This window comes from Grampus griseus, assembly GCF_964374135.1.
Source record: "Grampus griseus genome assembly, chromosome: 19".
Taxonomy (NCBI): domain Eukaryota; kingdom Metazoa; phylum Chordata; class Mammalia; order Artiodactyla; family Delphinidae; genus Grampus; species Grampus griseus.
The window spans coordinates 3,922,052-3,934,393 of NC_139013.1; the positions used below are offsets into that span (position 1 = coordinate 3,922,052).

A 12,342-nucleotide genomic window follows, 5' to 3' on the forward strand; every position below is an offset into this window, starting at 1 on the left:
AAATTAGACTTATCTTTATAATTCTTGCATCTACACAAATTTTTCATTGTTCTCTAGGTGCTAGGAAACTAGGCCAGTTGCCCCCCAAAAAGAGGGTGGAATATTAAAGGACTCAGAATGCACCATCGCCAACTTTTCTTTTTTTTCACTGAATTTCTGGCAATGCAAGACCCTGCCCTCACATGGATTGTAGTTGTTCTGCTCTGACAGGGATATTGATTGGAAAACAGAGTTGGAAAGGCAGGATGAGCCAGTTCTTGGAGGACTATGAACACAGGGAGAATATGCATGTGTAGAACTTGGGGAATTGGGCGAAAGAGGATGTGGTGGGAGGGCTGTATCATGCAGTGAGAGTGGAGGGTGTAGAAAGGAAGCAGACTGGAAAGCCCTAGAGCCTCAATGATAAAAATCACTCAACCATTAAAAAAAAATCAAATTAGTAGTCCCTATAAACTTAATTTCTATGAACTAACCATTTTCATATACACAAATCCCAACTTCACCCTGAATGTCAACAACAACAAAGGAAAATTCTATGGAATAAATGTAATAAGAAATGTGCAAAACTTAACCCATGCAAATGTATATCTTTCAAACATTTCTGAATGGCGGAAAAATTAGATTTGAGCAAATTAAGAAAATCACCTTATCCTTAGACAGAGTGACTCAGCATCACAAACACGTCAGTTCTTCGTAGGCTAATTTATAAATGTACCTCAGTCCTCCAAATACACCAACAAGCTTTTCTTCTTCTTTTTTTTTAAACTTTTTATTTTATATTGGAATATAGTCGATTAACAACGTTGTGATACTTTCAGGTGCAAGGCAAAGGGACTCAGCCATACATATACATGTATCCATTCTCCCCCAGACTCCCCTCCCATCCAGGCTGCCACACAACATTGAGCAGAGTTCCCTGTGCCATACAGTAGGTTCTTGTTGGTTACCCATTTTAAATATAGCAGTGTGTACATGTCAATCCCAAACTCCCTGACTATCCCTTCCCTCCATCCTTCCCCCCGGCCCGGTAACCCTAAGTTCATTCTGCAAGTCTGTGAGTCTGTTTCTGTTTTGTTAATAAGTTCATTTGTATCATTTCTTTTTAGATTCCGCATATAAGGGATATCATACGATATTTCACTTTCTCTGTCTGACTTACTTCACTCTGTATGCCAATCTGTAGGTCCATCCATGTTGCTGCAAATGGCATTATTTCATTCTTTTTAATGGCTGAGCAATATTCCACTGTATATATGTACTACGTCTTCTTTACCCATTCCTGTCGATGGACACTTAGGTTGCTTCCAGGTCTTGGCTATTGTAAACAGTGCTGCAATGAACACTGGGGTGCAAGTGTCCTTTTGGATTTTTGGATTTTTTTCAGGGTATATGTCCGGGAGTGGGACTGCAGGATCATATGGTAGCTCCATTTTTAGCCTTTTAAGGAACCTCTATACTGTTCTCCACAGTGGCTACACCAATTTACATTCCCACCAACAGTGCAGGAGGGTTCCCTTCTCTCCACACCCTCTCCAGCATTTATTGTTTGTGGATTCTTTGATGATGGCCATTCTGACTGGTGTGAGGTGATACCTCATTGTAGTTTTGACTTGCATTTCTCTAATAATTTGCGATGTTGAACATCTTTTCATGTGCCTCTTGGCCATCCGTATATCTTTTTTGGAGAAACGTCTATTTAGGTCTTCTGCCCATTTTTTCATTGGGTTGTTTGTTTTGATGATATTAAGCCTCATGAGCTGTTTGTAAATTTTGGAGACTAATCCCTTGTCAGTCACATCATCTGCAACAAATATTTTCTCCCAATCCGTGGGCTGTCTTTTTGTTTTGTTTATGGTTTCCTTTGCTGTGCAAAAGCTTTTGAGTTTAACAAGCTTTTCTTCTTGAACTAGACACGTTGATACTAAGCTCCATATGGAAAAATAAAAACATAAGAATACTTAGGAAAACACACAAAGAGAAGAGCTATGCGGGTAGTGGGGACGAGATCAACCAGAAATTAAAACACACCATACAGCCTCTGAGTCGTGAGGAAATAAAGCCTAGATCCGTCTGCTTATTATGACAGAAGAAACACAAGAAGGATTGGCCGTATTTTACAGGCATTTAAAAGTACTGGGATATTATAAACAATGTGATTTCCACGTGAATGGGTGCATTTGGGAGAAGAGAAGCTTTTGCTATGGCATAGGGTCAGTAGCTGCTAAACTTATAAAGTGAAAATTTAATAAGGAGCATGATACGTACAAACTCTCAAAGTGCCTCCCCACAGACCAGTGATTAATTACAAAGGGGAAATAACAGCCTTACTCTGGAGAAACCTGGGGCATGCCGAATTAACCAAGTCAGGAAAGACCCAATCACCAAAAAGGAGAAACAAGGACAATATGGCTTGAATGGTATTCCACCCCAAAATGCACAACTGGCATCTAACCAGGAAGTGGTTTGGGCAAACCTCCTATTCTGTGTGTATCACGCTTCCTTTCTCTGCAGGGTCTGCCCTTCCTCAGGAGCCCTCAGTCACGTCTCTCATCAACCCCAGTATGACCAAGGCTGTGAAGGAAAGAACCCAACATCTCCATTCGTTTTAAATCTCATTAACCCAAACAGGATTCCATGATCTAGGAGCGTATGGAGATGAACACAAACCACTGAAGTGGGGGGAGAGGAAATACCTTGGGCGGGAACCATTGATCTTCTGACCGTCCAGCTCGAAAGCCAGCATCGGGCTCGCGGCACTTGATGGCGTATTTGGACCGTGTCTGGAGCTCACATCTGGGGTTTATGACGCGCAGAAATTGTTTTCTGAAAAAGGAGACGTCACGCATCTCATTTGGGATGGTAACAGAGACTGACGTGTAGGGAAACAGCTGCTCTGCTTCCTGTGAAACCTTTAGTGTCGAAACCCGTGCTGGGGGTGATGGGCACCTGCCCGAGGTATCCTTAGTCGGCGTCGCCTCCCAGGCTCTGTTCTCTTGTCTCTCTGCTCAGACGGGGTGGGCAGGAAAGTCACCGTGATTTCGAAACTCACTACCTGCTCTACCTTACTCCGCGCAGAAGGATACTGAGTTCTATTTGTATTATTATCATTTTGTACTCTTAGGATGAGCCCTGAATTTCCCCTGAAGATCCCCCAAGGCACCTTCTAAGTGCTGGAGATGGGGAGACAGTCCTGGATTACCCGGGGCGCGGGGGGGCCACGTTACCACCGAGGTCCTGAGGAGTGAAGGAGCGAGGTACAAAGGTCAGAGCCAAGGTCAATGGGACTCAGAAGCAGAAGAAGGAGAGACGCGCCTGCGGGCTTGGAAGATGGGAGGGGCTGAGTCCAGGGACATGGCAGCCTGCAGAAGGCCGCTGCCCACTCCAGCCTGAGCCCTGTGGAAACTAGTGCCAGGCTCCTGCGGAGGGGCAGTTCCCCTTCCTGTGGAGCTGCTGACGTGACAGCCCCGTGACGGGGAGGACCAGCCTCCCAGTGGACACACCCTCGGGTCTCCGTCCTGAGGGCACCGTGGTCTCCTCCATCTGCACCGCCTGGACCACAGGGACGAGACGCCATGACCCCCGGCCTCACGGCCCTGCTCTGCCTCGGTGAGATGGAGGAGGGGGAGGGGAAGCCCCAGCCAGGGACGGACCCCTCCCCACAGCCAGGCTGCTCTGTCAGGAGACGCCAGGACTCAGGAGGCTCACGGGTAGGAGAGGCACTGCTCAGGATTCAGGGCGAACCTCTCACAGGGGTCTCTCTTCCAGGGCTGAGTGTGGGCCTGAGGACCCAGGTGCAGGCAGGTGAGTCTGTCCCCAGGTGTCCCACCTCCCTCCTGATCATGGGGACAAGGGGCCACCCCCAGGCAATGGGGTGGGGAACAGCAGTTCTGGGCTGAAGGAGGGGGAGTCCGGGAGGTTGGGGGCTGAGAGCCGGGGACCTGGGTGTGAGGATGTCTTGTGACCCAGCCTCTGATGTCCTTCCAGGCACCCTCCCCAAACCCACCATCTGGGCTGAGCCAGGCTCTGTGATCCCCTGGGGGAGCCCCGTGACCATCTGGTGTCAGGGGACCCTGGGGGTACGGGAATTCCATCTGAATAAAGAGGGAAGCTCACCTCCCTGGTACAGAAAGCCCTCACTGGAGCCCGGGGACAAGGGCAACTTCTCCATCTCATACATGACACAGGACTACGCAGGGAGATATCACTGTTACTATCGCAGCCCCACTGGCTGGTCAGAGCGCAGTGGCCCCCTGGAGCTGGTGGTGACAGGTGAGAGGACACTCGGGGGTCCCAGCATTGCGCTCTGCCCTCAGGAAGGGAGTCTGCTCTCAGGGGTGTGTCCCTCTCACAGCCCAGCCCTGGGGGAGGAGAGGGGCGTGTGAGCCCCATTTCACAAGCTCCCTCCTTCTCTCCTAGGGGTCCACAGGAAACCCACCCTCTCAGCCCTGCCTAGCCCTGTGGTGACCTCGGGAGGGACCGTGACCCTCCAGTGTGGCTCATGGGAGGGAATGCACGGGTTCATTCTGACTAAGGAAGGAGAACCCAAGTCCTCCTGGACCCTGGATGCACAGCGAGGCCCCCATGGGCAGACCCAGGCCCTGCTTCCCGTGGGTCACGTGACCCCCAGCCACAGGTGGACGTTCAGATGCCACGGCTTTTACAGGGACACCCCCCAGGTGTGGTCGGCCCCCAGTGACCCCCTGGAGCTCCTGTTCCCAGGTGAGGAGGTCCCACCCTGGCCTCACGCACTTTTTGAGGCACGAGACAGATTATTAGATGCTTTTCTCCCAGGATTGTCCCAGATGAGAGGGTGGGGTGAGGGGGGAGCGGGGCGCACAGGACAGAGACACAGAGTGTGAGCGACAGACAGTGAGGCCTGGGGACCAGGACGGGAGAAGGGGCTTCATGGGAGGAACCAGCCCCTACAGCCCAGGCTGGTCTTCCCCCAGGTGTGTCTGGGAAGCCCTCCCTCCTGACCCCGCAGGGCCCTGTCGTGGCCTCTGGACAGAGCCTGACCCTCCAGTGTCGCTCTGACGTCAGCTATGACAGATTCGCTCTGTCCCAGGAGGGGAGACAGGCCCTCCCCCAGAGCCCTGGCCGGCAGCCCCAGGCTGGGCTCTCTCAGGCCGACTTCCCCCTGGGCCCGGTGACCAACACCCACGCGGGCCGGTACAGATGCTACGGTGGACACAACCTCTCCTCCGAGTGGTCGGCGCCCAGTGACCCCCTGGACATCCTGGTGGCAGGTGAGGAGCCAGCGGGTCAGTCAGGGACCCAGACTCTGCACAGGCCCTGCCGGGGGAGCCCCAGCTGGTGATGCTGGGACCAGGCGTGAGCGGACCCCAGGGAGTGAGGGAGGGAGGGAGACAGAGAGAGACGGGGGTGGGCAGGGAGAGGAAGAGACTCGGAGAAAACAGAGACAGACAGAGATGAGGGGCCTCAGGGAGGCCCTGCTGAGTCGCAGTTCAGAACCAGGGGGTGGGCAGCCCCTCACCCCCCTTCCTCTCTCTAGGGTGGTTCCCTGACACGCCCTCCCTCTCGGTGCAGCCGGGCCCCGTGGTGGCCTCAGGAGAGAACGTGACCCTGCTGTGTCAGTCAAGGAGCACAAAGGAAACTTTCCTTCTGTCCAAGGAGGGGGCAGCCCAGCCCCCACTGCGTCTTAGATCAAAGTACCGAGGTGGGCATTTCCAGGCTGAATTCTCCATGAGTCCCGTGACCTCAGCCCACAATGGGACCTACAGGTGCTACAGCTCACTCAGCAGTAACCCCTACCTGCTCTCACACGCCAGTGCCCCCCTGGAGCTCACGGTCTCAGGTGAGGGGCCCCAGCCCTGTCCCCTCTGTGTCCCTGCTGTCAGCTCTGAAGGTGACCCCCTTTCTAGGACAGGAGTGAGGGGGGCTCCAAAGGAGAGTCCAGGGAGGGTGATCCGGAGGGGGTCCAGCCTGCAGAGGGACGGAGGGAAACCAGGCCCTCCCGTCCCTGCTGCTTCTCACGTCCCGTCACCAGACTTCTCAGATAGGAGGAGGGGGAAAGCCAAGGGCAGCCCCAGAGCAGAGACAGCACCAGAGTGTGAGCAGAGGGGGGATCCCAGGGAAGCCGCAGCCCCTCACCCAACTACAGGCGTTTTCCCAGGATCCTCTGGGGACACCACCACCCACACACAGGGCCCAGTGGCTGGTGAGCCACTGGGGCCTCTGCCCAATATGTGGACACCTGGCCCCAGGCCTGTCCCTTGAGGTCCTCAGCTGCTCTAAATCCTGACGCAATCTCAGCACAGCTTGTGTCCCAGGGGGGCTGGGAGTCAGGTAGAGATGCTGGAGTGACCACAGGCACCAGGAGCTCTGAGGCTGGTGGATGAAGGGTGGGGGTCATGGAGAGGGAATGACCCCTCGGGGCCCATCCTGGGGGAGGAGCAGTGGGCTGAGGTGGGGAGAAGCAGCCCCCGACCCCCATCTTCTGTCCTGACCCCCGGGAGGCTCTGAAGTTGGGGCCCTTCCCCCCACGGAGCCAGGCCCGCAGACGGGTGAGTGAGGGTCTGTGGGACATGGTGTTGGGTCCAGGGGGGCAGGGCTCAGTTATGGCCTTAGTTCACGCACCTCTGGAGACGCTGACTTGGACCCCCTTCCCCTGCCTGGGCCTCAGTTTCTCCAAGTGTAAAGGCAGAGAATCATGGCCCGGAGCTTAGATTTCCTTCAGTTCTGACTTCTGGCTCTGACCCCCCAGGAGAGGAGGCCTCACAGGGAGGCCCCTGAGGATGTGACTGTATGGGGGCCTGTCCCCAGTGCCGCAGTGGTGGTGGCATTGTACGGGGAGGGGAAGGGAAAGATGAAGAGTCCACCGCACACAGCCGGCCCCTCCCCCAGTCCCTGCTGTGATGGGGGAGGGGAGGGTAACAAGGAAGGACCCTCGGCTCCAGATGAGACCCTCGGACAGGCCCGCGGCAAATGAGAAGCCCCCAGAGCACAAAGCTGGTGTCCACCTTGGGCGGGGCGCGGCAGGAGGACAGCTCAGGGAGCCCACAGCCCTGGGTTCCAATCCCAGCTCTGCCACCTCCAGACTGGGTCACCTGGGGTTGGTGAATTCCCTCTCTGTGCCTCAGTTTCCTCATCTGTATAATGGGTGGGGTGGGTTAGAGGAGATGAATGCACAGACCCCAGCACGAGCCTGCACACAGTAGGCGCTCAATTAAATGGCATCTTGGGCTCACTCATGACGTCACTGGTGCCCCAGGTCTCAAATGGTACCTGAACGTCCTGATCGGGGTCTCGGTGGCCTTCGTCCTGCTGCCCCTCGTCCTCCTCGTCCGACACTGGGGTCAGAGCAGACACAAGAAGTCGGGTGAGTAGGGAACAGGGTGACCCAGACCCCTGTAGGTGGTGGGCTTAGGGCACCAGCCGAAGGGAAACCTAAGAGATGGGCAAGGTCAGCTTAGAAAAAGATTGTCCAGAGTCTGAAACTCAAAAATCTAGAAAGAAAACACATACTGTCAGCTGACATGTATAATTTAAGGTATTTTCCTCCTTTTCAATCTCATGAAGTGTTGAAACATGTACGCAAGTATGAGTTCAGGTCTCCTTCTTTCCTCCTGAAGCCCGAGTGAGGGGCAGGGGTCGTAAGAGTCCCAGGGCCGAGCCTCTGTCATCTGCCCCAGCCCAGGGCGAGGCTGATTTCCACCCTCCCGCAGGGGCTGCAGACCCAGAGCCCAAGGACACAGGCCTGCAGAGCAGGTAACTCCCGCCCCGAAGACCCCCAGGCCCGCCCCGCCCGCAGCTCCCCCTCATTCTCCCCCTAACACGCCCGCCTCCTCCCCAGCTCCTGCCCAGCCACCACCGCCCAGGACCAGGCCCTCTGTGAGCAGAAGAGGACGGGGTGGGGGACACAGGGTTCTGGAGGCACCTGTGTGGGGGAGGGGAAGGCTGGGAAGGGGTGGGCTCAGGGGGTGCGGACTGAAACCCCACACTTCCCCTCACCCCTGGGTCTCAGTGGCCCCTTCTGGATGCACTGCGGGGGCTCCAGCCCTGAGCGATCTCAGGGGATCCCACCAAGCGATACACACCCTGTTCTGCCCCAGCAGATGCTGCCGTGAAGGACACACAGCCTGAGGACAGGGTGCAGCTGGACCATCCGGTGAGACCCCTACTCCTGTCCAGGCCACCAGAGACCTCCTTGTTGCCAAACTCAGTCCAATGGACACGTCTCTGTCCTCACATCCCAGCTCCAGCAGCGTCCCACACTGACCTCCCCTTCCGGGCTTCCTGGGTCGTCCTGCTGTGACTCCTCCCCTCCTGCTTCCTTGTGACCTCATGGCCCCTCCTTCGGGGTCCCCTTTCCTGGCTCCCCGTCCTCTGTCTGACCTTCTGGCGTTGCAGAGAAGCCCCACGTCTCAAGAGGATTTCTGAATAAGTGAATCACCCGAAAGTCCCCAGGCCCCCCTTCCTTCATTCACCCAAAAGTGGTGCACAAGGAGAGCGCATCCCCCCGGCTCCCTGTAGGTGCTGCAGGTGCAGCAGGGAGCTCACCTGGTGGGTGAGAAAACTGTATGTAAAGAAGCAGGTAGCGTCCTAGAATGCAACGTCCCGATAAGGAAAGTAAAGCAAGAGAAGGTGACAGAGTGCATGGTGGGGGGGCAGCAAGTGCAAAGGTCCTGAGGCAGGGACGTGCTTTTGCAGGAAGATGGCCGTGCGGCTGGAGCCAAATGTGCAAGGGAGATAACGTGTTAATACTGAAATCAGAACCGTAGAAAGAATCCAGAGGCTCCGAGGTGTTAGGAGGTCCCCAGAGTTTCCATCAGGAAAGTGACCTGACCTAAGGTTTTAAAGTGTCACTCTGCCAACACAGTGGAAAGCTGACGGAAGGAGATCACAGTGGATCCAGGAAGTCCCCTTTCTGTCCTACTCTCTCCCTCCAGCAAAACAGGCAGGATGCAGACCCCCAGGAGGGGACGTACGCCCAGGTGAACCACTCAAGATCAAGACTAAGGCGGGGGGTGGCCACCTCTCCTTCCTCCCTGTCGGGGAGATTGCTGGACACGAAGGACACACAAGCGGAAGAGGACGAGCAGAGGGACGGTCAGGTGGGTCCCATCCTGTCCGGGCCCCCAGGCTTCCCCCACCCCAACCACACACCCTCCCTCCCTCTCCCCCACCGCAGGCCGCCGCATCTGAAGCCCCCCAGGATGTGACCTATGCCCAGCTGAACCACTCGACCTTCAGACGGGAGACTGCAACCCCTGCCCCCCAGTCAGGGGAGCCCCCAGAAGAGCCCAGCGTGTATGCTGCTCTCGCCATCCGCTAGCCCACGAAGGACCCAGACCCCACACTCCAGGGAGGAAGACTGCACGGACCCTGGAAGGCACAGGAGCTGCCTGCCCGCAGTGGACACCGCCTAACGACCAACAGACAGCCTGGACTCCCAACACAGACCACCAGGAGCCCCTGGGACCCTGTGGCAGTCACCTGATTCTACCCTCAAAGATAACTAATATCCTTACATTTGGGAAATAATGCAACAGACTTCTCAAAAATCAATATGTGAGTTGAAAACCAAAATCAAAACGAAAAAAAAAACAAACAAAAAAACAAAACAGAAGTGGGAAAATGTTTTCAATGAATGATAATGTAAATAATACACATCAAAACATATGAAATGAGAAAATTAACAATCATGACTGAATATATTAGAAAAGGCTTTAAAAAAATCGATGACCTAACATATCATACCAAGACTTCAGGAAAAAATAGCAAATTATTTCAAATGAAGGTAGAAGGTGGGAATAATAATGACAAGGGTAGCTAATAATGAAGACAACCAAAAAGTAGAGAAAATCAATTAAGGCAAAAAATAAACTCATTCTTGAAAACATTCATGAATCCTAGCCACCACAGCCGAGGCAACAAGAGAGAAGGCTCACACTTCTAATAGCATGAAAGGGATTGCAGGCAGCACTACAAATCCTACAGACATTATAAAGATAGTAACAGAACATTATGAGAAATTTGACGCCAACATACAGAAAATGTAGATGGGATGGAAATCTTCACGTGTACAATTTACTAAATGGATATAAGAATAAATGGAAAATCTATCACCTTATACATTGACTCTAATCGAAACTTACCCACGACTGAACTATATAGAATCTAACAAAGTCAAAATGAAAGAAATAGTAGAATGCTGGTTCCCGGGGTTGGAGCGAGGGGGAAATGGGAAGATATTGGTCAAAGGGCACAAGCTTCCAGTTATAAGATGAATAAGTTCTGGGGATCTAATATACAGCATGGTGGTTACAGCTAATCACACTGTATCCCATTCTTGAGTGTTTTGAAGAGAGCAGATCTCAAATGTTCTCACCAAAAAAAGAAATGGCGACTGTGTGATGGGATGCAGACAAATGCTGTGACGGTCATCATTGTCCGACGTGTAAGTGTGCAGTTCAGGCGGCTTCACTGGTGATTTCTTCCGAGCACTTATGTACTCGTGAAAGACACACACACACGCACACACACCCCAAAATTGCACAAACATTTCCCGAGAACAGAAAAAGAAGAAACATACCTCAACACATCAGATCAGGAAAATATTTATACCAAAACCTGACAAGGGAATTATACATGGGGAAGTCACAGGAAGATCTCTCACATGAGCTTAGATGGAAATCCCTAAATAAAGTGTACACAAATGAGATGTAGTGATACATTAAAAGGACATTACTTCATGACCATACTGTGGGGTTTCTTTTCGAAGGATAGAGTAACTTAAAATTTTAAAAATCTGTCACATAATGCAATACCTTAACAGAACAAATAAAAAATAATCACCTTAACAGATGCAGACAAAGCCTTTGATAAAATATACCAACAATTCCTGGTGAAAATAAAAACGCATCAGAATAGAAGGGAATTCCCTTTCGTTGATGAGGGCATGCTTAACAACACTAGACGTCATTTGTACACGTGAGAACCTGAGGTCCTTTCGTCTACGACTGGCAATGATCCAAGTATGTTCCGTATGACCACTTGTATTCACCAGGGCCCTGGAGGCACCAAGCAAGTAAGTGAAACAAAACAAGGCGAGAAGCTCTGAAGTGGGTAAGAATAATATTGTATTACTAAGAGACTGCACAGCTGTGTTCGCAGAAAATCCAAAATAATGTAAAGATCTTCTACTCTAATTAAAAAGTTTTCCTGCATCGCTGCATACAAGGTCAATATATAGAATTCAACCGCCTTCGAGACTTCCGGTTCTGGATGGAGATGAAGTAAATGAGTGTCTCCCTGTTCCCTGACTTTATACCAGTGACCTGACTGTATACTGCTGACTTCCAAGAGCCGTAAGATAATATATTTGGGCTGTTTTAATCCACCAAGATTGTGGTAATTTGTGGGACAAGGAAACAATACAACCACTTGAATTTTCTTTTGATTAGTGTTTGCATAGTAATTTTTCATCCTTCTGCTTTTTTAATGTGGTAGAATATACACACCATGATATTCACCACCACTGAAACATCATTAAAGTGCGAAGTTAGTGGCCTTAAGTACATTTACCATGTTGGGCAATCATGACCACTGTCCGTCTTCCAGAACATTTTCATAATCCCAAACAGAAGCTCTGTACCCATTAAGCAAGAACTCCCCATGCCCCCTGAGAACCAGGCACTGGTCATCTCCATTCAAATTCCTGCCTTAGGGAGTCTGGCTACTCTAGGCTGTTCGTGTCGGTGAAATCATACAAAATGCAACATTCTGTGTCAGCCTCAGTTCACTCTGAATAATGTTTCCAAGGTTCATTCATATTGTTCACTCTTTTACTTTTAACCTATTTACATGTTATATTAGAAGTGAGTTTCTGGGACTTCCCTGGTGGTGCAGTGGCTGGGAATCCTCCTGCCAATGGAGGGAACACGGGTTCGATCCCTGGTCTGGGAGGATCCCACGTGCAACTAGGCCCGTGCGCCACAACTATTGAGCCCTCACGCCACAACTACTAAAGCCGGCGCACCTACAGCCCATGCTCCACAACAAGAGAAGCCACTGCGATAAGAGGCCCACGCACCGCAATAAGAAGCCGGCGCACCGCAACAGAGAGTAGCCCCCGCTCACCGCAACTACAGACAGCCTGTGCACAGTGATGAAGACCCAACACAGCCAAAAATAAATTTATTTTTTAAAAAAAGAAGTGAGTTTCTTATGGACTTCATAGTGTAGGTGGTGGTTTTTTTCTTAAACCAATCTTACAAGCTCTTTTAATTGCTGTGTTTCGCCCATTTACATATAATATTATTACTGATAACACTGTTATTTAGGTTTGTCATTTTATGTTTTTCAAGCTTTGTCCCCTCT

General features: G+C 51.8%; 2 protein-coding genes across 3 annotated transcripts in view; one reads left to right on the forward strand and one right to left on the reverse strand.

Annotated features, from left to right (window-relative positions):
* The window catches only part of CDC42EP5 (CDC42 effector protein 5), a 104,626-nt gene that overhangs the window by 32,903 nt on the left and 59,381 nt on the right, over nt 1-12,342 (reverse strand). For both annotated transcript variants that reach the window (XM_082677287.1, XM_082677286.1), the window contains exons 7-8: nt 7,246-7,310; nt 2,694-2,823 (exon numbers count right to left, since the gene is read on the reverse strand). The gene's annotated coding sequence lies outside the window, so the exon portion shown is untranslated. The remainder of the gene's footprint in view (nt 1-2,693; nt 2,824-7,245; nt 7,311-12,342) is intronic.
* On the forward strand, nt 3,573-9,456 carry LOC309836997 (leukocyte immunoglobulin-like receptor subfamily B member 3; the record flags this gene model as incomplete). The annotated part of the gene is made up of 13 exons (XM_082677257.1): nt 3,573-3,606; nt 3,766-3,801; nt 3,985-4,269; nt 4,417-4,719; nt 4,950-5,261; nt 5,513-5,815; nt 6,477-6,524; nt 7,232-7,339; nt 7,593-7,728; nt 7,814-7,851; nt 8,076-8,128; nt 8,910-9,074; nt 9,152-9,456. The coding sequence occupies 13 exons, from the start codon at nt 3,573-3,575 to the stop codon at nt 9,293-9,295; spliced, it is 1,965 nt and encodes a 654-aa protein (XP_082533383.1). The 3' UTR covers nt 9,296-9,456.